The sequence below is a fragment of the Wyeomyia smithii genome, chromosome 2 (genome assembly GCF_029784165.1).
Source record: "Wyeomyia smithii strain HCP4-BCI-WySm-NY-G18 chromosome 2, ASM2978416v1, whole genome shotgun sequence".
NCBI classification, from domain to species: domain Eukaryota; kingdom Metazoa; phylum Arthropoda; class Insecta; order Diptera; family Culicidae; genus Wyeomyia; species Wyeomyia smithii.
In genome coordinates this window covers 147,195,110-147,222,074 of record NC_073695.1, presented here as the reverse complement: position 1 = coordinate 147,222,074, position 26,965 = coordinate 147,195,110, and the positions used below count along the sequence as shown (strand labels likewise).

General features: G+C 38.5%; 2 protein-coding genes and 1 pseudogene across 8 annotated transcripts; 1 reads left to right on the top strand and 2 right to left on the bottom strand.

The window, feature by feature from the left end:
• Nucleotides 1-15,916: 15,916 nt before the first annotated feature.
• Nucleotides 15,917-20,443, bottom strand: LOC129722204 (uncharacterized). 7 transcript variants are annotated; one of them, XM_055675491.1, is made up of 5 exons: nucleotides 20,078-20,434; nucleotides 16,755-16,802; nucleotides 16,421-16,660; nucleotides 16,317-16,341; nucleotides 15,917-16,206 (listed from the first exon to the last, which is right to left on the bottom strand). In XM_055675491.1, exons 2-5 carry the CDS (start codon nucleotides 16,780-16,782, stop codon nucleotides 16,029-16,031), a joined length of 471 nt encoding a protein of 156 aa, XP_055531466.1. In that variant the 5' UTR covers nucleotides 16,783-16,802; nucleotides 20,078-20,434; the 3' UTR covers nucleotides 15,917-16,028. The 7 variants fall into 7 exon arrangements, 1 of the variants encoding a protein (XP_055531466.1); XR_008727571.1 differs by having other exon boundaries at nucleotides 15,917-16,151; nucleotides 16,755-20,402; XR_008727568.1 differs by having other exon boundaries at nucleotides 15,917-16,660; nucleotides 16,755-19,961; nucleotides 20,025-20,443.
• A 3,158-nt stretch (nucleotides 20,444-23,601) lies between these two features.
• Nucleotides 23,602-24,665, top strand: LOC129723951 (uncharacterized; annotated as a pseudogene).
• A 253-nt stretch (nucleotides 24,666-24,918) lies between these two features.
• LOC129725062 (uncharacterized) lies at nucleotides 24,919-26,282 on the bottom strand. The gene is made up of 2 exons (XM_055680466.1): nucleotides 26,158-26,282; nucleotides 24,919-26,089 (listed from the first exon to the last, which is right to left on the bottom strand). The coding sequence occupies exons 1-2, from the start codon at nucleotides 26,163-26,165 to the stop codon at nucleotides 25,645-25,647; spliced, it is 453 nt and encodes a 150-aa protein (XP_055536441.1). The 5' UTR covers nucleotides 26,166-26,282; the 3' UTR covers nucleotides 24,919-25,644.
• Between the last annotated feature and the right edge of the window lie 683 nt (nucleotides 26,283-26,965).

Below are 26,965 nucleotides of genomic sequence, written 5' to 3'. Positions count from 1 at the left end.
AGGTGTCTGCTTCATGTTCCATAATTCAGAATTTCCATTGTGGTTTCAGGGACTTGTACAGGTGAGCAAATTACTAGATCTATTGTAGGATTTCTTTTGTGCAGTTCAACCGGGACATATGTCGGGTTAGTATCGTTTAAAAGGATGGTATTGTTTTCGTTTATCAAGTCGTAGAGGGCTAACCCTCTACCATCGACATGGTTCTCATCCCATGTAAAATGGTGAGCGTTAAAATCTCCTCCAATAATATACTTTTTACTAGATCTTATCGTTCTGAACCGACATACAGCTTTTAGATTCAGCTATTGGTGTACAAGGTTGGCGTTGGCGAATGGTTGGACACGTGTCACTTGAGATCCTATTGTGGTCATTCACCTCTGTCCAGCAACTCCTATCCCAACCTCCACGTGGTGATGAGCGGGATACGAGTAACCTTAGCGGAGATCGGGTAACCAACCCCGGTGGAAACTTTGGTCGTATGCTGACTGGGAAGGGGGAACGTACGCGGCTGTTTCCCCATGTTAAGGGCGGCGTACAACAGCGTCTGATCCGGAGCGGGCGGCTGAATCATGAAACGCGGTGTCTCGCCAGCTATAACAAGGACGGCAGCCCCGTCGCGAGACTAGGTATCGCAGCCCTAGTAAGGCAGCATACTGAATATTAAATACTACGAACAATCCAGATATAAATACGGAACGGAATAATCGGCATGGGCCTAGGCGAACGAAAAAGGACAACGATTATTGGAAACTCGGTACTTGGAATGTAAGGACTCTACACGAACCGGCACGCGCAAGTATCCTGGCTAGAGAGCTGCAGAAGGTAAATGTTGAGGTTGCAGCTATCCAAGAGGTGCGGTGGCTAAAATCGGGAGAACGCGAATTCCGAGCAGTAGATCCTATTGCAGACACTTCATTTAAGTACCACATCTACTATAGTGGCGGCGTGAAAGCAGAAAGAGGAGTCGGTTTCGTGCTAATTCGAAAACAGATGAAGCGTGTCATTAGATGGAGGCCGATCAGTGACCGTATATGCGTGTTGAGAATTAAGGGCAAATTCTTCAACTACAGCCTAATAAATGTGTACGCACCGACCAACGAGAAACCCGATGACGAAAAGGAGGAGTTCTATGACCTCCTGGAAAAGACATACAATGAGTGCCCAGGACACGATATAAAGATTGTCATCGGAGATGCAAATGCACAGGTCGGGCAGGAAGACTTCTTCCGCCCCGTAAGTGGTAGGGAAAGCTTCTACTCTACTACGAACGACAATGGCCTGAGGCTTGTTAATTTTGCTGCAGCTATGGGGATGGCTATCTGTAGCACTTATTTTGCACGCCGGAACATACGTAAGCACACCTGGATGCACCCGAAAGGAGAGCTTTGCTCTCAAATTGACCACGTTCTGATTGATGGACGGCACTTTTCAGACGTTACAGATGTGAGGTCGTTCAGAGGACCGAACGTTGACTCGGATCACTATCTCGTAGTAGCCAAAATCCGCGCCCGGCTGTCCAACGTGCTAAATTCCAAGGCAACGAGGAGGATGCAGTTGAAAATCTAGCGGCTATCAACTGAAGGAGTGGCTGCAGAGTACTCGCAGAAAGTTGATGAACGAGGAAAGAGTTGAAGGGAACCTGAATGAACAGTGGAGGCACATCCACAGCTCGATCAGCACTACAGCGCGAGAAGTGTTGGGTACAACTGCGGCAGCTACGCTCAATGAGTGGTTTGACGCTGAGTGCCAGCGAGTAACGGAGGAGAAGAACCGCGCCAGGGGTCACATGTTGGGAGCATTGGGAACGTATTCTTGCGGAGGCGGAAGGTTGCTTCTCCAGGCACGATGCGAGGAGCTTCTACAAGAAGGTCAACGGAATCAGGAATCGAAACGTGTCAGCCCCTGTCATGTGCAACGATAGGGAGGGGAACCTGGTAACCGATAAAACAGAGGTGGCCAGGCGTTGGAAGAAACACTTCAATGTGCTGTTGAACGGTGAGGGAAACAGTGGAGTCGAATGGAGCAGGATGACTATTGAGAATGATGGTCAAGCTGTGGATCCACCATCCATGGACGAGGTGAAGAAAGCAGTGAAAGAGCTGAGAAACTGCAAGGCAGCCGGGAAGGACGGCATTCCCGCCGAACTCTTCAAAGTCGGGAGCGAACAGCTGTATCGTGCCATCCATCGGATCATGCTGAGAGTGTGGTCTGATGAAGATTGCCCTCGGACTGGTTGGAGGGTCTCATATGCCCGATCTACGAAAAAGGCCATTGCCTGGACTGTAGCAATTATAGGGGCATAACTCTTCTTAATACCGTGTACAAAATTCTCTCCCGCATCCTGTTCCACAGACTGAGGCCGTACTGGCGAGTACCAATGCGGTTTTCGAGGGGGACGCTCCACGACGGCCAAATGTTCACGTTGCGACAAATCCTCGATAAATTTCGAGAATACTACTTGCAGACGCACCATCAGTTCATAGACTTCAGGGCAGCGTACGATTCAGTCAAGAGAAATGAGTTATGGCAGATTATGATTGAACATGGCTTCCCAACAAAGCTGATTAGGCTGATACGTGCCACCCTTGAAGGTTCTACATCAAGCGTCAGGATAGCCGGTGAGATATCGGACTCGTTCGTGACGTTAGATGGTTTGAAGCAGGGTGACGGGCTGTCGAACTTATTGTTCAACATCGCATTGGAAGGTGCTATACGGAGGGCTGGTGTGCAGAGAAGCGGCACCATCATTACGAAGTCGCACATGCTTCTCGGTTTTGCGGACGATATCGACATCATTGGTATCAACCGTAGAGCTGTGGAAGAGGCCTTCGGACCTCTCAGGAGGGAAGCTGCGAGATTGGGGCTTGTCATAAACTCTGCCAAAACGAAATACATGGTGGCTGGCAGAGTCCGTCTGAGGTTGGTGCTGCAGTGGTGCTAGATGGGGAAACATTTGAAGTAGTCGACGAATTTATTCACCTGGGAACATTAGTGACATGTGACAACGAGGTTAGCCGTGAGATAAAGAGGCGGATAGCAGCCGCAAACAGGGCCTTTTACGGACTTTCACACTCTTTTTTTGATTCTTCCGGTGGCTTTCTACGGCCATGAATCATGGACGCTGAATAAGGCTGATCGGCGAGCTCTTGGTGTTTTTGAGCGTAGGATTTTGCGTTCAATCCTTGGCGGCAAACTAGAAAATGGTGTTTGGCGCAGACGCATGAACCATGAAGTGTACCAGGCATACAAATCGGCAGATATAGTCAAGCGAATAAAACACGGCAGGCTTCAGTGGGCTGGGCATGTAGCGAGAATGCCGGATGAGCGTCAAGCGAAGGCTTTATTTAGCAGGAATCCCGATAGAGGTCGTCGACTTCGGGGTAGACCCCGCACTCGTTGGATGTGTGCTGTCGACGAGGATGCACGCGAAATCGGTGTTAGGGGCGATTGGAGGATAGCAGCCCAAGACCGAGGGACATGGCGCCGTATTCTGGATTCGGCACTGGATCGATAATCGGTCTGTCGCCTTAAAAGTAAGTAAGTAGGTAAGTAAAGTATTGGTGTACGAGGTGCTACGTATACTGAAACAATGACTAGCTCTACCCAAGTAACCAGTAAGCACTAAATCATTGCCCTACAACAATACTATATTTGATTACAGAATTCTGGGTAAGAACTTATTCTGACCTAAATGCTTGTATATATCTGATATAAAGTTAAAAAGGCGAAATAGCGAGCTGATAAAGTGCTGCAGGTGGCAACCATTAATATGCATCACTAATGCAGATTTGGAGCACCCATGCGATTTTTTTTTTCTGACATGTGAGTTAAGAAAACAAACGAAAAAAAAATTAGAACCTTATTTATTTTGTGTCTGGAACGAATGCAAAAAAATATTCAGAACGAATACATATGGTTTATTTTGAGCATGTGTTCTTCCTCAACATCGTTTGGAATTCAACAGGGACTTTTTTCATTTCCTGATATTGACGGTTCAGAAACCACGAGCCCAGGAGATGTAGATCCTGGATCCAACTCACTAGTTTGCGATTGTTTTGCATTGGGTATTTCGAGAAGTTTCATGCTTTCATATACCCGAGCTTTGCGTCGAAAATTCCCACTCCTTAAAGTTTTTTTTCCATTTACGTGGAGTATCCATGTTCCCACAGTTAGCTTCAAGACACGAGCGCGGTGGGTTGTGCTTTGGAAATATAAGCAAAACAACTTGTCTTTTCGAGTGATTTGGAGGTCTAGCAGAAAAAAAAATTACAAATAAAAAGTGAGAGGTATTAGTTAAAGGTGTTGAGGGTGGATCAAAGGTTATTATAGTGAAATATTTCTAGAAAAAAGTGTAATAATAAAGTTACAAAGGGAAGGTTAATAGTAGAGTTGCGGAAAGGTAGAGGAAGAGATCAGTGTCAGATGGTGGAAAGATAGGAAAATAGCCAAATAAATTTAAAAGAGCTAGAGGTGTTGTGTTGAAAAGTGAAATAAAGTATGCTGTTTTAGTTAAATTTATTCAAAGTATAAAAAAAACGCCATTTCAGGCGCTATAGCAGGCCAAGCAAGCGGGAGAAAGGTGTTGAAGGTGTAGGTAAACAGCAAGCGAACGACAGCGAGTGTTACCATACCACTAACACAGCAGAGCTGCACAGAGTAGTTGCTCCAGTGTGGTAGTGGTTTTTGCGCGAGAAGGTGACGGAGTGAACAAAAGAGAATAGGTATTAGCCTGGAGTAGGATTCTGGTAAGTCGACTTCTATAATCTCAGCATTTTGATTTTTTTTTGCCTTTTCTCTCCTCACATCATTGCATTACATTTATACACGATTGTACGCACTAACACTAACATTATGTCAGACAATAACTGTAAAAAAGTGTGCCTCGGGAACGGATGGCATGTTGATATGGTAGAATTTTCCGCTTGCTGGATAATGCCGCCGCTGATGCACCAAAATAAACTTAATAATGAGACCTTTCGCTCGCTGAACTTTTCTGAGAGAGAGTTCAGACGAATGGTAACGGATCATATACAAAATAATGTGGGGTTTTTCATCGGTTTATGGGGTAATGATTCAAACCAGATAATACAAAATATTAGTAGCAAGAACACCGGTGAAGAGGTAGAAATACTCCAAGCCGTGATGAATATATTTTGTGTCGATATTGAAATTTCAAGGCCGTATAATGAACCCGTTATTTTAGCACAATCAATAACGGGCATTGAAGAAAAATATCGGCAGAAATTACATTTAATTTATGAAAATCTTGATGGAACTGATTTTTTTGGAAGTGTGGTAGGGTGAAGTCAAACGGTGTCAGATAAAATGGGAAATAATTGCTGTATTAATTACACAATCGGAACGCACACTGAAATATTTCGACAGTATGAATGTTCGCTGAATAACAGGAAAGTTTTGGTGAGAGAACTAGAAGAGGGGAATACTGTTTTGCAGGCAGTTGAGCATCAACTACGGTGGATTAATATGTCGGAAGAAGACATTTTAAGGATAATGGAGAATTTGAATGACATGTTTTCATGGATGGAAAGCGAAGTGAAAGATGGAAAAGAACGAGAATTTTGGGAAAAAAATAGCGCAGAAGGTTGGAGTAAGCGTTAATGTGTTGCAACAGGATTATTGGGATGAGCTGATCAAATTGGAAAAACCGGAGCACAATGAATCAATAATTAATGTGTGGTGGAAGCAAGGAAAAGAAAATTATTTCGGAAGTATATTGGAGATGGAAAACGATAGATCATGTACCGTAAAAGGATGGAAAGAAGTGGAAAACGGAGTGATAATAAGAATAGGAGCTGAAAAAAATAATAATATAAAATGTTTAACGCACCAGCTCCAAGTTGTGAGTGAAACCGGATTGTGGAAAGACCGAGAGGAATGGATCACCCAGATGAATAGGAAGTTGGATGAATGGAAGAAAATCATACCAATAAATATGGAGGATTGGAGTACAAACGAGATATTTGGGAGTATCAATAAGGCACTAGAAATACCGATAAGAATATGGAAAAAAGGTGGATGGTTCAATGAGACGGGAAATGCGACAAAAACAGGAGATAGATGTTTGCACCTCTACTTCAACGGAATTAGCTACGACAGTTTTATAACTGATAATCAAATGAAATTACTGAAAAAAAATCCAGAAACCAAATTGGATGTAGCAAACAAAATTGGAAGATTAAAAGAGAGAGAAAAAACGGAGGGTAACAAACGAAGCGAGGATAATAGACTATATGCAGTAACAGAATTCCGCTCCGATAACATCTTAAGAATAAAGAAAATCGATAAAGATGGAAATTGCTTGGTCAGAGCAATTTTTGTTCAATTAAATAAAAATAGCCCGTCAGAAATGAGTTTGGATGATATTTGGATGTTTAGGGAGTTGATCGTTAGTTATATTCGAGAAAATAGACAAAGGTTTGAACTGTTTTTAGTGGAAAGTCTTGAGCAAGGAGGATTCGAGAAATTTTTAGAAGAAGCTAGGCAAATGGGAACTTGGCTGGGACATGAAACATTAGTAGCAGTATCCGAAATTTTCGAAAAATGTATAATTGTATACCAAGAAGATAATCAAAATATATATATTGGTTCCGAAAAGACAGAGGAAAGTGATATTATAAGAAATTTCTGTACGGGTCACGGAGTGAAAAATCATTACGATAGTGTCATAAGCATTACTGATATGAACAATAACACGATAGAGGAGATGAAATGGTCGCCGGAAGGTAAAGATAATTGCTTGAGGAAAGAAAAAATACTGAATAAATTATGGAACAGTGGGAAGGTAAATAAAATAGTTGGCGATAATGAGAAAAGGGAACAAGAAACACCAAAAGCACTCGAAAAAAGAATAGGAGACATGAGTATAGAGGAAGAGAATAACAAATCACAACACACAGGTAGCATAGAAATTACGAATGAGAAGAAAATAAGTGCGAAAGTAGGAAAACATGTAGGCGTTAAAAGGAACTTGTCCATTGAATTAGGAAATAGTAAGAAGACAAGACAGTATTAGGAGAGGAACTTGGATTTGAAAAGTGCAATGAAAATGGAGAAGAATTCAAACTATTCCTACATATTCACAAACTGCAGAATACGTCTTCTAAAATTCGGGATAACATCAAAGTAACATGGAATGCGGAAACAATGAGAGTCAAATAAATCATCTACTCAAACCAGTGGATGGGAGAATTTATATAAGACGCATCACAGGTATCTGGACGAGGATTGACACAGATCATAAATTGATAGTTGCAGTTATAAGAATGTCAATGGTTGAAAGCGAAAAAGAAACAAAACGGAAAACAACCCTATTGGATTCATCGATTCTGAATAATAGAGAAATACAAAAGAAATACCATGATGCTCTCAAGAGGCATAAGTTGGAAATTAAAATGGAAGATTGCAGCGTTAACGAAGCATATGAAGCAGTAAGCGAGAAAATGCAAAAAGCAGCGAAGGAAGCTTTAAAGGAAATAAAATTCCATTAACGCCAAATAGAAAAGCAGCTTTGAACCGGCTAAACAAAGCATTGAAAACTGCGGATAAATTTCCAGATGTACAGCCTCTTAAATGGAAAGTAAGGACCTTAAAGAATGAGTTTTCAGTACCGGTAAGACAAAATGAAGAAAGAACGATTCGAAATTTTTATAACAAGATGATGTGAATGTACGAAAAAGAAAATCATACCAGTTTTTAAAGAAATTTAAATCGAAGAAAAATTATAAACAGGCGTATATTTCGACGAGAACGTGGGAAGAAATTTTGAAGGAGAGCGAAGGACCTGAATTAGACTTTATAGAGGAAGGAAATACTTGTCCACTGACGGAGCCTCCGACGGTAGAGGAAATGAGTGAGATTATCCAGAAATCATGTAACGGGAAATCTGCAGGTCCAGATGGGTTAAGAATGGAATTAATCAAATACGCGGACAAGGAAACAGTAAAGCAACTAATGGAAATATGGAGAAAAATTTGGATGACAAATGTACTACCAAGTAACATGGAAGAATCTATCCACGTACCCATCCCAAAAATAAGCAGACCCAGAGAAGCGGATCACTCAGAAGAATCAGTTTATGTTGCGTCGGATACAAGCCATTAGCGAAATGGATTAAAAACCGACTTAAAAGGTTCACTGGAGAATTGGACAAATGTCAAGCAGCGTTTACTAAGGAAGGTCTACCGAGGATCAAATTTTCATAGCTAGACGAATAATGGAGGAGAATTGGAACTCAGGAAAAAAGCTGGTGGCAGTTGCACTAGATATAAAAAAAGCATTCGATAATGTAAAGTTAGAGCACCTGAAAGACGTATTATTACGGTTGGAGGTACCAACTCACATCATAAACTGGACACTGAGGTGCATTAAGGAAGAAAGGACTAGAGTGAGATGGCAAAATCAACTATCGAAGGAGGTCAAAAGGGGCAAGGGTATCAAGCAAGGATGCCCATTGTCCCCATTCTTGTTCAATTTGATTATGCAAAGCGTGCTTAAAAAAGTAGCAGAAAAAGTGCCAAGGTTAAAACCTAGTAGTACAGGAATGCTCGAGCCTCCTTGTATACTGGCATTTGCGGATGACCTTTTAATACTAGCGGAAAAACAAGAGGATCTGGAACGAATAATTGAAGCAATTGAACAATGCTTAGGAGAAGTGGGACTAGAGATTAATAACAATAAAAGCCAAGTCTTATTAGGGACCCCAAAAAGGACAGGAAACGACGAACAGGAAATGATGCTTAATGGTAAACCATACAAAGTATGTGATATTATCAAGTACCTGGGAATATATCTAACTAACAAACTAAATCGACCGGCAGCGACAAGGCAGAGATGCGTTAATGCAACAATAGCATCGAAGACAGTAGTCGAATTTTGCAGAAAATTCAATCCACCTTGGGATATTAACTAATAAAAATAAAATATTAACAAATCCACCAATCCACCTTGGGATATCAACTAATATACAATACGGTCATAGCACCAGCAATGGCATATGGAACTAAAGTAACTATCTTGACGAAAAGGAATAGGCAACAACTGGCAAGATACGAAAAAATGATTTTAAGGGATATTTGGAAGCACTGCAGTAAGGAAAAAGTAAGCGAACTAAATATGAGAAAGGCATTATCAAGTAGAACAATAAATCGAAGGATTAGAGTGGGTCGTATCAAATACTATGGTCACATTCAAAGGAGAGAAAACAACCATCCACTAAAGTTAGCATACAGACTAAACTTCAGAAAGAAAAAAAGGGAGACCATGTTTTACATGGAAAAACTCACTAGAACATGACTTGCAGCAATACAGCAGTGACACAGAATGGCACCAACTGGTAATAAACAAGGAGAGACTAAAAAATAAAGCAGAGGAAATATATGGAAATGAAAATAGCGAAATTTCAGACGGAGAGTTAGAAACGGACGAGAATGCAGGAATGTGAGAAGTGAGATCGGCTGCAAAGGAAAAAAATACATGCATAAAGTACATGCGTCTACATACATTGTTGAAGAGAAAAAAGGGCTATCTTTTGAGAGTGCGAAAAAGTCCAATAAATGTGTTTTATCGACTAGCGCTAAAAGATTTAGTTTTTCATTATTATTCTACCACCTTTTCACCGTATTATTCCCTTCCAACTGTAAGATAATTGCAAATAAGTATCAGTGGCTTGATCAACTTTTCCTTTGGACCCGATTACAACGAATGAAGCCTCTTTAAAGAATTAATTATTTAGACCGTCAACTCCGCTTCTAACAATTTACTTTAATATTTCACACTTTTTACTTCGTGTAGCGTGTAATCAACCGTTTTTCACTTTCGACCTCACTTCTTCTTCTCTCTACGTCTTATTCCTCTTTCTCTCACTCTTTATCTATACTTCCGTTCGCTCTGTCAACGAACCGTCATCGTACTGTCAGCTGACCGCGGGGTCTTACGATCGTTTCATTACCCCGTTACATACATAAAAATAAAAAACAAAAAACAGTAACACACTAGGCCCGCAAAACGTGCACATACAGACAAGAACCTAAGCATTGCATACATACATTCATATACGGGACACATATATAATACATTCAGAAGCATACGTTCACACAAACGCGTACAATCACAGACCTTAACACAAAACATTAGTAGAGATGCGTTTCGCGATTGGAAATTACAATAACGGAGTTTAGAAGTCGACTTGGGAAATAATAAGGAAAAAAACAGATTAGTATAGAGTTACTGGAATAGAGATCAGCATTGGTCGGTCAACGTAAACTCGATTACAATAAGTGTCTTGACGCTGGCTCAACATAATAAGAAAAATAAATATAATATTCGAACAAAAAGAATAAATAAAAAAAAATACACAGTAAAATATAATGTAAATATTGGAAAAAAATCAGATTAATGATCATAAAAACCAGCTTTCAACTACAAAACATTTAAAGTAGATGTAAAAAGTAATAGGAAACTGTCGTAGAAAAAAAAATACTTTTGATTTATTATAAAAGATGAAAAAAAAAATAATTAGAAATTAAAAGCAAAAAGTATAAATAATCAGTAAGCGAAAGTTAAAAAAAATAATAGTTTAAAAAAAATTAACATAAATAATGTTCAAAGTTAAAAATTCAATATAAAAGTAAAAAGTAAAAGGTAAACCTAGGAAATTAAAAAAAAATCAAAACTAAAAATCCGAAAATAAAGATTTAAACGCAAAAATTAAAAGTTAAAAGATAAAAGTTAAGCTTTGAAATGAAAAATTAAACAAAAAAAAAGTTTTTAACCTTTAAGGTTCGAAGTTTAGAGCTCAAAATAAAAAAAAATTGAAGTTGCAATCTAAAGCTAAAAGCAAATAGTTAAATGTAAAGAATGCAAGTCAAAAGTGAAAGCTCAAAGTTCAAAGTAAATCAAATTAATACTATTAAAAGGCATATCCTTGTATATTTACATGAGAAGTGAGCATCGGAATCATAAAAAGGCCAAGACAGCGGAGGATAAGTGTAGAAGAAGTTAAAGGAGGGAACTAAAACAAGGCGAGATTCGTGAGTAGTATGGATACGGATACCTCTGAAATACACGGAGCGTAGGATTCATGCAAGTAATTAATGATATTTCAATACTAAGGTATGTTGTTCTCGCTGAATTATCAATTTATTATACTATATTATATTGTATAAAGCTTAAAAATGTTTCATACATCATATAACACGGGTGGGAGGGGCATCAGGGTATTAAACAAATTGATGGCTGGAGGACGGACGTGGTGTGACAGCCTGAATCACCTGGGAGAAACTGTTTTTCTCCCTAAAGGCCTGAGAAATGTTTAATGCACCCTTCTAACAAACAAACCATCAGGCAAGTTCAGTTTGTACGGCGAAGTTGTTGATTAGGTAACTGGATGTTTATGTTGGAGAGGAAGTCTTCACTAACCGTGAAAAGCGCGTAAGAGAATTTGCTTACGGGTCCACCCAATCCTTTTTGGCCCTTCGGAACAATATAAACGTGAAGGTTGCCAGATTAGCAAATCCGATTCTACAGTCAATCTTCTTGCATCCGTAGGCATAGCCTTGAACTGATGGTGGCTACTACTTACATACTATACTACATACGTGGAGTATCCATGTTCCGTCTATTTTTAATTGATCACTCGATATCGCTCGTTATTGGCACTTACGAAAAAATGTATGCGTCTTCTATATGCATTTTCAAAAAAAAACTACATTGTAGCACTTACGGTAGCCCTTCAAGCGCATATTTTGCTCTCAGTGATGCTAGTTTAGCATAATGCCCTAAACATTAAAAAACATTATATAAAGCTATTTGGCATTAACAAGGCTGAATTAGTGCTAATAAAATGCTATCTCCTAATGCTTATGGTTACTTGGGTAGTGCTTTTTTGGATGTTTTCTGTGTTTATATTGTGGAATGTACTAGAAGTTAGTGATTCGTGTATAAGTAACATTGCTTCTCCATACCCGTCTTCGCGTGAACAGTAGTAGTTCTTGAAATAAGGTATTTTGTATTGCGTGGTTTCGTACCTTTCTTTTGTCCAACATTCGGATATAATGGCAATTTTATAATCTTCCTTTATAAGTACTCTGCTTAATTCATCTTTGTTTTTCGTGATACTTTGGATATTACACTGTATGATTTTCGTGGTCGTTTTAACTTGTAGGTTCTAATGTTTTGCTTTCGCGTTTGCTGAAGTTATATCTTATTATGTTACTGCAGTTTTGACTTACATGGTCCTCGTAAGTATTTGATCTACGTTGTAGGTCAGAGTCCATCTCATCTTTTCCTGTATTTCAATGCTGTTTTCATAATTTATTTGCTGACGCGCGGCTTCGCGCATTTCCTGTTTCCATTGCAGCTTTTCTTTCTCGTCAACTCTGTACGGGTTGAATAGCGCTACAGCGTTGTTTGCGGTCTCCTGTTTAATTTTTCGTTTCCTCTCGTTCCCAATAATCGTCTGTTTATCGATGGTGTTTTCTTCTGAGCCTCGCTTCGTTTGATGGCTGCGCTGTTTTGTTGTTCCAACCTTGTTCTTTTTTACTATACTCGCGTACGAGTCAGTCAGAGTGGGATGTTCTTTAACGTTTTCCAAAAGGCTATATTGGTTTTCAGTGTAAATCGGAAACTGTTCCCGAATTTCTACGACCGTTAAATTCGTTTTGGCCATTATCGCTTTGAGGTTATTTTGACGAGTTCTTTCAGGGCAGCTGAGGTCGCCGGTTTTGTGTTGTCCTTCTGAGCGGCAGTGCATACATTTAATTGTTTCGTTACAAATGTTGTTTCCTACCTCGTGTGCTTGACCACATTGTTCACATCTTTGACGAGCTCTACAATTGTTGCTCTTGTGGTTGTATCTTAGACAGTTGGTACGAAACGTAGCTTTATTTGCAAACGGTTTCACAAGATTGTTACAACAAAACAGTCTCACCTCAGCCGGGAGACAGTTGCTTCGGAATGTTACTCCAATTCGTGTCGCTGGTAATTTTTCTCCGTCTATGAAACGGTGAAGTCTTGTAATTCCCACAATCGGTACCGTACAGAGCATATTTTCCATGATTTCTTCCGTCGTCATATCAACTTTCACTCCGGTTACGACTCCCGAGATAGCGATGAAGTGCTTCGGAATATAGATTCTGTAGTTTCGTTTGTTTAGTGTTTTGTCTGCTTGAAGTTTGTTAGCGATCTGCGCCGTTTTTACGATTACCATCAGCTTATTTCTCCCTAACGGTTTCATATTAATAATGTTTTGTTTGTACTCCGGTATTTCGGAGAAAACTTTTCCGAGAGAAAGCTTATTAATTCGTTTTGTATCATCTTCCGTATCAATCAATTCGACTAACACTTTGTATGGTGCAGCATCTTCTGTAGTACATTGGTACGTCATGTATCCTGTACTCCTTTCATTCGATTTTCCGCCTTCTGGATCTCTAGGATCCGCCATTCTTATTATCTCCGGCCAAAATTAACTACACTGAAACTAATTCACACGTTTAATGCAAATGCTAGTCACACATGAAAACCAATAAAAGAGGTCATTTGAATTCAACTTGTAGTGTCATATAGTTATTATAAGAAATCCATGATGTTTTTACGTGCTAGGGCAGTGAATCGCAACTCAAATGCTAGTAGATTGATTTTGATATGTAATTCATGGAAATATCAAGTGTTTGTCACTTGATTTTGTGCTGCATGGAAAAGCATGCGAAGATGAAGTGTGAGCTACCTAGGTTTAGCGTGTATGAATCTTGAAGTGTACAAAATGGCGGAAAGTAGTGCAAAGGAATGTTTGCTACGCACAAAATTAGTGAAGTACGGCTTGCCTCAGAACATTGGCGACATATTAATCCGTAAGTCTGTTATATATTAACAAAAAAATTATTTTGTGCAAAATTATTGGCCTTATACATACGAGTCGAAAATCTCTGCTCGACGGACTCAGCGATCAATCCTGCAATGTTGGCATACAAGCAGTTAAGTCGAATGAATTGCAGTCAAGTACACTAAAGTCGCTTTTTACGCGGGGGATACGTGCCGCGTAAAAAAAAAACCGTGTAAAAAAAACGCGTAAATTCCGGAATTTGCGTAAAAAAACCGCGTAAATTCCGGAATCCGCGTAAAAAAAAACGCGTAAATTCCGGAATCCGCGTAAAAAAACCATCGTTAATTTTGCATTCCGAGTGAAGGGGAACCGAAATCCGGGCAAAAAAAATACCGCGTAAATTCCGGAATCCGCGTAAAAAAAAACCGCGTAAATTCCGGAATCCGCGTAAAAAAACCGCGTAAATTCCGGAATCCGCGTAAAAAAACCGCGTAAATTCCGGAATCCGCGTAGAAAAAACCGCGTAAAAAGCGACCTTAGTGTATATCGAATGATTCGACTTCTTGGATGTTCAGTGATCAATCATGCTGAGTTTAAGAAGACTTCCCTAATTTTGAATTTAAGGTGAATGTTTGATTCTAGAACCATGTATTTGATTTAGTTATAAGCGCAAATTACTGCAAATATTCAACTCTGTAATAAAGTGAAGACAAAATATATTTTTGAAAGAATTACCAGTTCACGTTTCAAGATAGCGATATTTGGTTAGGCAAAGATGCAATTAAAGGAGAAAATAAATTGTCAAAACCCTTGAATTGTTTTAATGTTGTTATGCAACCCAGGTTCCAATTTATCTTCATCTTTTTGCATTACCACTTTTAACATTCATATGCAAGAACGTACGAAAGTTATCTTCCTACATTAAGCTGTCAAATGAAAGAGCTTGGAAAACTCAGCAGAAAGAACATTTAACTATATTAGCAGTACATTTTATTTTTAAAGCAACATCTTCAAATATTAATTGGTATCAACATTGATACTGTAATGAATGATATGTGAATATTATATGTTTTCCTTTTAGAATGCTAGTGCGGTGTATTGATTGAGTCGTAAGTGTATTCCACATCAATTCGAAATGGTTCGGCCTATAGCACCGATGTAAGTGAAATCCACTTCAGAATGCTGTGTGTATTATTTTCAGTGTATAACTTTTATCAACACTCAAAATTGATCAATTCTCGCGTAATTTTTCAAATAGACCAATCAAAAATTCGCATCGAACTGAGAGAATCAACTTTGAAAGTTTTCTCTCAATATTATAAATCCTATTTGAGAACGAAACAGTATTCATTCAAGTGGATACTGTTAAACGGTACCTTAAACTTATGTTCAACGTTACTATCTTGCAGATTCTAATTTTTTTTTTTAACAAATGAATTCTTAGCAAAAATAAACTATGCAACGTTTTGCTTCTTTCAGAGGTAAATACGTCGTTTTCATAAGTCATAATGTCAGGTAGCGCTTAACATGCGTCTGAGCGTAACGGTATGTAATTAGCTGGTGTGTTATTTACGTCAAATTGTTGTGTCATATTGAAAATCATGATGTCATATACGTCATTGTAATTACATCGTTTAATCAATGTCGTTCAAATTTTCGGATGCATGCAAGCCCCATCAAGTGCCCGGAATGTCCCTGGCGCGTGTACAAGGAGCATCGGCTGAAACATTCGGATATTGTGACCAATTCGTAAAAGTTGTTCGCATGATTATCTAACTCAGGTGAATTGATTTTAATTTCTTTTTATCAGATGCCGTCACTGTACTGAAAAGTTTAAATATTGTGTATGTTTCTCGAAGCACGGGCGGACGTTCAGCAAGGAGACGCAAACAACACGAGCCGAAGACGGCCACCAACTGAATAATGAACTTAAGAAGGAATCTACCGATAATGTTTAGTGAAATTTGGATTTAACACAAACAAGCTATTTCAAGCTTCGGTCTTTATCGGTATTTTGCCTAACGCTAATAAGTCAGGTTTTTTTCAATAATTGCAACGTATTTAAAGATAGAACTGCTGTATTGTGTGAATACGATTATATTTATACCTAATCTTAAATAGAAATAGATGAATAGATCATGGGACTGCAAATCCAGAATGATGCACTGCACTTTACTTCTGTGCTCACGTGCTATTTTTCCGGCCTTCTTCTTGGTCTTTCCGAACATACACAATCAATGCAGTCAAATTTCCAGCGGTTTCCATCCACACAAAACAGGAGAGCTATAAGTATAGCAGCAGCAGCCCGCGATTTCTGGGGATATAATAAACTAGCTATTATACTAGATGCAGGCCTTATCACTAGACATCTACGAAAAACCGGAAAGACAGAAAACATTAAAAACGGCAGCTCAAAACAGAAAAATTATTTAGCTTTTGCACACTTTAGCACCATGAACTTAAAAATATTTGCATTCACCTCCTCCACAGGTTGCTACGATCTTCTAGAAAATATAAGATCACAAAGTACCGGAAAGTTTTTCTGTTGAATACCGGTTCTGTTTAAATACCGGAAATACTCACTGAAAATGTCGGAAAACGGAAACCGTTTTACAATGCCCGAATTTGATGTTGATCTAAAGGGGAAGGTTGTGTACATCACATTAGCTCCGGTGTGCACAAATGACGATTCCGGTTGCTTGGCATACTGGTGATCATTGCACCTTTTTTGATTTCTCGGCTTTCTTACATCCAATTCGAAACTCCGTTCACTTGTCGGATCACTACCCGGCAGACATCTCTTTTCCATTTGGGTGGCTGCATCTAGTTGACAATAATAAATGTCAATAAATTACTCTTAACTTTATTCTTGTAAAGATACTGCAAGACAAAAACAAACTACCATAATAATACGTACCTTGACGCATCTTCAACCCGGAAAACATTTCAGATTTTATTTCCTATTCTAACAACAAAATCCGATAGAAAGTATTAAAATTTTTCAGCAGCACACGAAACAGATCATGAGTTAAATCAAAATGGTGTAAGTGAATGATGTTTTTATTTTTATGATCGCCTCACTTTCGCCGAAATTATGAGAGCCTATCTGACATGACAGCTCATTTCACATATTCGTCGATATGCTAACAAAAGGGTGTAAGTTGAAAATAGCAGGTAGGGTTGTTCGGTCGTTTTGCCAAAATTATTTAAAAGTGTCGAAAAGTTCATTCTTGCCAGAATCATCAAGTTAGTGCCGAAATTACATCTTAGCTAATATTATAATATGAAAACCCCGTTTATTTACAATTTGCGACTTACGCCGATTTGAAAAATTACGCGAGAATTTATCTGTTGTAGAACTCAAAAACTCTGATAAAATTATTCCGCTTGAAAAACGCGTGTTTATATCGCCGTTGTCTAACCTAGAATCTCGAGCAACTACGAGATGATGACAAAATGTTTGCAGACAACGTTTTGACAGTTTCAGAGAACGGTGTCAAAATATATATTGTGGCACCACCACTTAATTAAAATTCGGAAGTCGGACTTACGACTCCCGAACTTCCTTACGACTTTACAAACACATAGAACAACTGCGTGTTCACACAACATAAACTGCGGGAATGATTTCAACGTATTTGTTTTTGTAAGCCGGACTGACAGTGCAAAGGCGGCTTAGATGGTTGCAGTGTTGCGGGAACAACAAAAATAAACATCGGAAATGAGCCTGACTGCCAGTTTATCAGCGACGTTTTGATAATTAGTCCTGCCGTAAAAACCTACAACCCTATACACGCTCCTTTAATTTTACTCTAAATTGAGTAACTTTGTCTCAGTTTAACATTGTCTATTAAAACGTCAAAAATTGAGTAAGTTTCGTTTACCGAACTGAGTAACAGTTACTCAGATTGTCATAATTTTCTGCTTTACTCTTTTTTTTTTGAGTGGTATTGGAAACATTTAAAAACGTTTCGCTAAAAATAAGTTGTTGTTTGGAAAAACGTGTTGTTTGAAAAAAGTGTTTTTTATTTGTGTATTAGAGTTCCTCCAGATATGAGAATGGTTATCGTTTTTTTTTGGCATGTGTACTATTTAAAACCCCAATTCACAGTTCCCGGGTAACAGTGAACCGTATTGCTGCGGTTTTTAATGAAGCTGCTAAGGCAGAAGATACACTAAGGATTTAATAAGGTTTGTTGTTTTATTACATATATGTATATGCAAATTACAAAGATTTAAAAAAAAAAACTTGTGATTTTGTTATAATTGTATGCAACAATCCTCTGGCAGTTTCATTCATCAAAGGGATCAAAAGTCAAAACGAGCAAACTGAGTAGCTTTTACTCAGTTTCATTTCAAAGCGGTTTTCTAAGAAGAGAGTAATTCCTACTCAATTTCTGACACATGGTGACTCCACCCATAAATGAGTAATATCATAAAAACATTTTTAACGAAAGTGAGTGACATCTCACTCAGTTTAGAGTTAAATTTGACGAGCGTGTAGGTTATTTCAAGTTCTGGGTTTCAATTAGAATTAATTTGCTGGATAATGGTAACTCAATGATTCTTGAATTGATCAAAATATATATTTTGGATTTCTTTGAACTACACACCAAATTTTCATTGCTGGAAACCAGCAAAATTTTGCTGATGTTTGGTGTGCTGTGTTTTCACAAAAACATCATATCAAGAAGAATGGGAACTCTGCCTGAAATTGAGCGACAGTTTCAGCAACGCAACCTTTCGACTAAAGTGGAACTGAAGCATGCTAGTGTGTGTGCTGGTTTGCGATTGCACGCATACATAAATATAAATAACACTTTGAATTTAAAATTATCATTCAAAGATTCCATAAATCGACAATTGGCGATGTCAATTTTCGACCAACGCACACTGGCAAAAATTAATCCAAGTTCCCTCTAATTAAAAGCCGCTCGGCTGGTTACCTTAAATATAACATTTCTTATGTAAAAATGGCCAATAAATCGATAGGTAATATTTTCATTCTGTGCAGGGCACGGGAGAGGGTCTATAATTCCAAAAATATGCAAAAATATGGTGAAAAGAGGCGAAATAGACCATTTCCCGTGCTCTGTCCAAAATGAAACCATCGCCAATCAATTTGTTGACCAATTTTACATAAGAAATGCTATATTAAAGGTATCCAGCTAAGGGGCTTTTAATTAGTGGGAATTTAGACTCATTTTTGCCAGGGTGCGTTGGTCAAAAATTGACATCGCCAACCAGCGTTGCCGGTGCTATCAATGTTTTGACTGGCTGTCGTGTGTGCCAAAAAGAGAAGCACACATTTTCATTTGTCAAGTCTCTATATGTGATCTTGTGTAGGTGTGAAGAGATTCGTTTGCCTTCGCCATGTCAATGACAGCAGCCGGCAACCGTTGGGAACGGTCGGCGGCAAAAATAGAAATGATTCTATCTTTTGCAACAACAACAAGCGACGGTCGACCGCTGTGTTTTGATTGGTCGAAAAAGAACGGAACAGTAGCGGTTGACCGCTGCAACGGTTAGTCTGATACAGGCTTAAGATTATTTAGTCCCTACACGCTCTGCCTTTTTTACTCTAAATTGGGTAAGTTTTGACTCAATTTCGTCAAAAGTGGATCTACCCTAAACAGAGTAACCATATAGTTACTCATTTTTGAGTAGCATGGATAAATGTCAAAAACTGAGTACTATTTACTCATTTCAAAAAAAAGCATGAATTAGCCAAACTGAGTAACTGTTACTCAGTTTCGTTAATTTGACTTCCCTACGCAAAAGAAAACAATAGGAAATTCGGAAATTAAAATTTGAAAACAACATAAGAAAAATTGTTAATATGTTGTAGTAATTTCCCATCAAGTTACCTAATTATTAATATTTTATATCATTACCATCTTTCGGATTGCTTCGCGTAAAAAAGCTACAACTCGGTACAAGTATCATGGAGACAAAGCCCAGTACTAGGGAGAGCCCAAATGTGGATAAATCAGCGCTGTGTTTATTGTCCGGTGTTAGAGAGGTGCCCACGTATTTAACTTCAAGACTGCTTTCATCCGAGCTTGCATCGTACAAGGAATGAATTCCTTCTGGTATTACTGTAAGGGCCGTTCCCACCAACAACCTAGCACCAAACATATACACATTTTTAGTTTTTCCTCCAACAGCATCACGATTAACAGTATACTTTCTTCCAGCTATATAGGAACCAACTAGTATTACAAAAAGAATAAGCATTACCGTCTCATCCATGATTTAAGAATATGGATCTGACCACTCAAATAGCTTGATCAATATGTTACAAAATCAATGTAACAAAAACAGAAGTTATTCGAACAAGCGGACGTGTCCTATTTTTTTATGAACTCATTCTTCGCGTTACGTTCCCTCACTACTGCAGCACACACTTATTTGACTTGTGGCTCATATTTCAAAGAGCGGATTATTATTTTATTGTAAACTATTCGTTGCAGTACTTTCAAAACTGAATCCATGTACGAATAAGCGAAACAAACAGGGAACTGTTAAATGCCTAAGGGCATCTTTAGCGGTGGTCCAAATCGTTGTTTTGTTCTATTTTTTTGGAACAAACTCAAATTCACTGCTGCACCGGTGGTGTAAATTTTGTTTTATACCAGATCTAAATTGAAAAAATTTGAAACTGGTATACGTTTTGGTCTAATTTTGTCACTTTTTGGAACAAGAAATAGATCGTTCTAAAACCCTTTGTACGCTGGTAAAATGTCATATTTCAATTGAATACCTCATTTTTGGCTTTTGCGAGTGTTGGGGAATAAACAGAACAAAGATTTTTTATGACAATTCACAATTCATTTTTGTGGCTTTTCTGAAGCAGAATATGAACAGGTTTGTCGTTTTTGGCATCAAGGAAACCGACCAGCAAAAGGGGGAATTCTAAAAGACCATAACCGTCGCCTTAATTGTATTGGGACTAGAGAAGAACTTAAGAGGCCAGAAAAATGTTCCTAGAAGACACTGAACTGAAAACGTTCAAAATGCTGGGGTGACATTGCGCATTTCGTTTCGAGCAACTCGAACAAAACTAAATGATCGCTGGGGGGCGTTTTGTTTCGTTTTTCGTATTTTTCGACTTTGCGGGTTAGATGAGCCGCAGGACAAATGACAATGACTGCTCCTTTTAAGCTTGAAGCATAACTGGCAATATGTGACCTACTCGAAAATAGCGAAAATCGTTCGAATCGAGCTGCGCAATGCCACCTAATATCCTCAAAACCCAAACCAAGTTTGAAGAACTGCAAGATTTTAAAAGATTGATGATAAGAAAACGGAAGATGAACATCTTCGCGATCAAATATTTTTCGCTATCCTCCAAAACCCTACTTGTAGCAAAAATTTTAGATCATACCAATCCATCCTGAGAAATGTCATTGACGCTCGGGTCAAACCGTCAAATCCATAAAGTCTTGTGGATATAAAGTGTCTTGCCAAAGTAATCGTTAAATGTGCGTAAAAATTATCGAATTTCTCTTTTGTTAAATATTGAGTGTTTTTTATTATAACAAGTCTCATTAACTGATAGCATGGGGCATTGAATTGTTGACAGTGTGACAGATGTCAGCGGTTTAAAACAACAAGATACACAACACCGGTGCGGAGAACGAAAAGTTGGTCTATATTAGCTAGTTCGCTAGTTCGGTTTCGCTGGTGTAAATCTAGTATAAAGTTGTTTCAAAAATAGACCACCGCTGAAGATGCCCTAACTTTTGTTTACAGCAAACTGATATAAAATGAACGGTTACCCAAAAGTGAGCAAAACAAAAAAATACGAAAACTGGGTGAAAGTTACTCAGTTTCGTTAATCAATATTACCCATTTTTTGACATTTTGAATCAAAATACGAAAGTGAGTACTTTCTAACCAATTTAGAGTAAAATTGAACGAGCGTGTAGATAAGTAATGTCGCTAGTGTGCCCATTGTATTCGAAGCAAATCATGTTGCACAAAAGATCCAAGCACTAGAGTCGATTTGTCGCGATTCGACTTGAAAACTGCTTTGAGAATCATGATCTAGTAGACCTACCTCTATTTTGAGCCTCGTTATGGGCAAAACCTTCCAAAAGAAAAAGCAGACTACACTGAACCAAATTGCTCGCACATAAATGTGTTATCATTGCTTGACTTTAGCTTTTAACGGTTGTATATAATTTTAAAACTGATTATCACTCTTTGCTTGCACAGTTCAAACAAACAAGGGCAACACGAAACAGTTAAAATGATTGTTATTAACTATGGAAAAGTTTATGGATGAGCACATCGAAAATGAAACGGTGTGAAACTGAATCGTAAAACAGTTCATGTTTGTATATGATCTCTTTAACCCATTCCCGGCGGAGAGCAATCAGATTTTACCTCGAAAAATGACCTTCAAACTCTTATTACTCAGCAACTGCGCGTACAGTTAACACAAACTGGGTTGCGTATTGTAGATTGATCTGTTCTCAAACCGTATTTAATAGTTTAATCGTTCAAAATATCAAGTTTAATTGTTAAGTTGTAATCCAAGTTCAGATGTCAGGTGATGCCATACGGCATCACCCACCGGGAATGGGTTGATGGGGCTGATATGGATGATTTTCTTCACATATGCGCTTGAATTCATGTTGTAAATTATCGACAACTATCACTGAAAATATAAATGCAAAATTTTTCATTGATATTTATTTTACATGTGCGCATAGCGAATCATATTATTTAATGTAAATTATTAGTGCATCGAGTATTTCATATGACTTTTTTAATTTCACCCGTCTGATACTTCTGAATAATAAATTCTCTAATAAGGACTCGACGCTTCCGTTCAGTGTAACGACTTTTGACGTTATGTTCCCAAGCAGATCAACTCTATACATAACCTGTAAAAATCCAGCGACGCCAGCGACATTACTTATCTAGGGACTAAATAATCTTATGAACAACTGAATAAATCGTTTTTTATCATGAATGCAAAGCAAAGGTAATAAGTAGTTGTTTTAACTTTATTTGCTTCGAGATTTTTCTCGTACTTGATTCCAGGAACGATAGGTGATGGAAAAGATTTTGTGGCGACGGAAACATCCCTGATAACTCTTTCATTTGTGAGGATCACTTTAAAGAAAGTGACTTCATAAATAGAAATCACAAAAGTCAAGGGTAAGACGAGGTTAGCTTAACTATTATTTCAAATAAGTCAACACAAAATATTGCAGCCTCTACAAATGGGCAGTCCCCAGCATTCGGACGAATAAAGAAAATAAATTTTCCCCTTTTAACACAGCTGGCAATTCCTTTTTATGGATCTTGTAGACTGTAATAGAAATTCTACAGATCATGATTTGGAGAATGGTCTAAAAATCTTGCATCAGCTAGATATCGCTGGAGAAGTGGATGTCACTTCAGGAATTAGCATGAATTTACACGTTCCCAACGACTCACTGATGAAGCGAATCAACCCCAGCTTTGATCATGACCATGGTTACCTCCATGATCCAGCTCGTTGCATTGCGATTGCTGAAATAATGCTAAAACTAGAAGCACAGTAAATTATTGTCTTCGCAGCACTAAATCAAAATCGCAGCTTTGACTAGCGATGCGACGTTTCACTGGCGAACTAAGTGAAGGTCAATCGCGAGAATAAAAAAAAAACAAACCACGAATTTGAATTTCCGCTTGAGCATTTTTATTAATTTATTTCTTGTAACTGTGACCATCTTTTTATCGGATTTTTGGCAATTCTATTCACAGCGATGGATAATATTATCTTCTGCAACGTTCGTCGAAAACATGCTTCTCCAAACACGGTATACTATGCATTATATGGGTATTATTTTCTCGGAATGTCCCGGAAGGAGATGACAAGGGTGATAGAAAAGCTCATTCAACCATTTGCGAATGGATTTCGAAATATGAAAAGAACGGATTCTTCTCGCGGAAGCAGCGTGCTCAAGTGTATAAAAAGTTTGGAACTGAAATGCGACAGTGGATCGTTGAATTGTACCGGACGGACCCCGTACTTTTCCTCGACGAAGCCCAGCATAAATTTCAGCTTCATTTCCATCAGACGATCAGTGTATCGTCTATTTGTATAATTTTACATGAAGCGGGCATGTCATGGAAAACCATAGAACGTAGGGCGATACAGATTCGAGACGACGAAATAACTCGTTTTGTTAGAGAATTATTGGCAATACCATGGGATGTTTTCAACCTCATCTTTCGCGATGAAATTTCCGTCGATAGCCGAGATGTTTTGAGAAAGAAAGGTTATGGAGTCATCGGAAAAAAGGTTATTTTCCGCGGTGAATTTTGTCGACAGCCTCGGGTTTCATTCCTTTGCTTCCTTGGGTTAAACGGTATTATTGAAAGTTTCTGGACCGATGGAACGTTTAACAGGGCGAAATTTTTTGACTGCTGCAAAAAAATTGCTCTCAATAATCCAAAAGTGCAAATGTATCCTGGTTTCCATTCAGTGTGGATACTGGATGGAGCCAGAATACATTGCAACCCAAACATAATTCGTTATCTCCGATCCCTCGGAATCATCCCCATTTTCCTCCCCCCCCTATTGTCCCTTCTTTAATCCAATTGAAATTATTTTTGGGTTGGTGAAGAAGATTTTATCAAGGATTCATAGAGAATCCGCTTCTATCCTGAGTGAAGTAGTCACAGCAATCAACCATTTTAGACATTTCCCGGCAAAAGGGATCTTCGAACATTGTGGTTACTTTGCGGGGGGAACTTTTCTTCCGGAAAAAGGTCTTAGTCAAGACCCAAAAACTTTGGACTTCGATACTGTTCCGGCATAATGTACAAATTTATTATACAAATTACTCATTATTGTATAAAGTTTGCTCTCTTTCAAATTTGAAAACAAATACATTGTAAACATTACAAATAAATATCTTTGAACATAACTTTTTATTGTATTTTTATTTCTTTCGTATTATTCATACACCAAGATATCAACTGTTTAAAAAAACTAATCGTTAAAATATAACTAATGCACACCTCAAGTTGTTTGTAAAAAGAGAAGAAAAAGAAATTTCTACGCATGGTCGATGTCTCGGCAATCGATCACCCTAGACGACAGACTCCGGCCTAATGGCGACTCTTCAGGTTGTACAGCAGACTCCATAGCACCGAGTAGTCCAGATTCAGCAGCTCCTTTCAGTTTCATCGCATTTAGTCTGTTGGAGACTCCTTGGAGAATGTTTAAAGCAAGTGAAACATCCTTCTCTAGTTCCACCACTTCTCTCGTCCAACCATCGTTGACAACATTTGCCACAACCATCCCACGATGCACAGCCTGTAATCTTGCTGGTTCAGACACAGCCACCCACCGGAAATATTTTGCCAGCTCCAATGGCGGTGAACTGCACTGTTTCAGCTGCTCTTTCTCGTGTGCTGGTGCCGAATTGATGAAGTTCGCCCAGAGCAACCATGAGCTGTAGTGGCCCTCAATGTCTGAATGATTGGAACGCAATTCTTCTGCTAATGCTGCATCGTCACGTGTTGAATGTGCTCTGGATCTATCAGGATTTTGAGGAGAAATCAGTGTTCATTGCAACTTTTGGTACTGCGAATTTGACTCAACATTTAGTGAGTACACGTAGATAAAAACATTTATATTTCGTCCTCGCCACGAATGAAGCAATCTGGGTGTGATGCTTGCCACCGAGTAGAGCTTTTTCTTGGTTTGATCCTGCAGCATTAAGAACTGATCGATGTCTTCAAATCCAGATTGTTGCTCTTCACTCCAGGCAGGTGTTTCATCGATAAAGATTATCTTCCTATTGATCTGATGTTTTGCCGTGTTCCAGATGCAGCGGAGAACACTTTCCACCGAATTTCCTGCGACATCTTCTGAAGTGATCTGTTTCGGGCGTAAATTGACTTCGAAAGAATTTCCGACAAAAATCCGCTTTAAACCAAAACACACTTTCGGTCAAATCAGCAACGAAAGACTCGTCGTCAGGAGTATTGTTAAGAGCTGATGCGTCCGGAATCATTTTGTTCATACCGAGGTCCATATCAATTTGGTTTTGGTTTAGATCGAATCGGCTACTTTCAAGCTCCAAAGGATTAGCCAAAAGGCTACACAGAGGATCAGAAACATTGCTGAATGCCTTGAATGATCCCGGGCACGCTTCCGCATATTCGGTTTGTTTATTTTCAGATCCTTCAGGTCCCGCGGAATCATCACTATCGTTCAAAAATTCTACGTTTAAATAGGTGCTGAAATTTATTTTAAAGCGTATTACTTCTATCCGTGGTGTTTACACAGTTTAAAGTTTAATACTTACCTACTCATTGTGTAGTTATAGTACCAGAAAAATGCTCAACAGCAAGATAGTTGCGAGAATTTTCAAAAACAATTCCTTTTGAAACAGTAAACAATTTTTTTGTCGATGGAGCCGTGACGATCGGAAACAACAACAACAGCACGAAAAGGCAACACGATCAATGAGAACACCTCAATTTGTCTACTTTTATAAAACTTTCATTTGTTAATTTGCTCGTTTCTTAAGTTGTAATCTATATATATTTAAATGTATTGGTATACACGTATAAAATATATATATATTATAAACAATGTGAAACACACGAACATGACTTGAAATATTTCATTAAAATGGAGTAAGATGAGTATAACATTAAATGAGTAATTTTTTTAGCAAAACGAGTAATATTTTTTAAGCGTTTCAAGTAAGTCGCTAGTCAAATGTCATTGGAATCGACTTGCGATCGCATTTTGATTTTTATCTCAAATGGCAATAAACTTAAAAAGGATTTGCGAACCAAATCACAGACAATTTCAAAAAAACAAGTCCTCATCAGGCGTCTTCGAGCTGAGCTGACCAACTTGAATCAGCATTATACAGCAAACTGTAAAATAAGGTCGACTTGAAGACCCCCTGCTTTTGGAACTTCAAAAAAAAAGCTACGGAATTGTCGTGGAGGGAGATATTCAGACTCCATGAAGCATCTAGCATTGGTACTTCACTATTGCTCCGCTAAAGCCTATAAACAAATGAGACAGTTTTTAGCTTTGCCTTCGATAAGCACAATAAGAAAATGGCTGGGAAGAATAGATGTAAATAAAGGATTCTC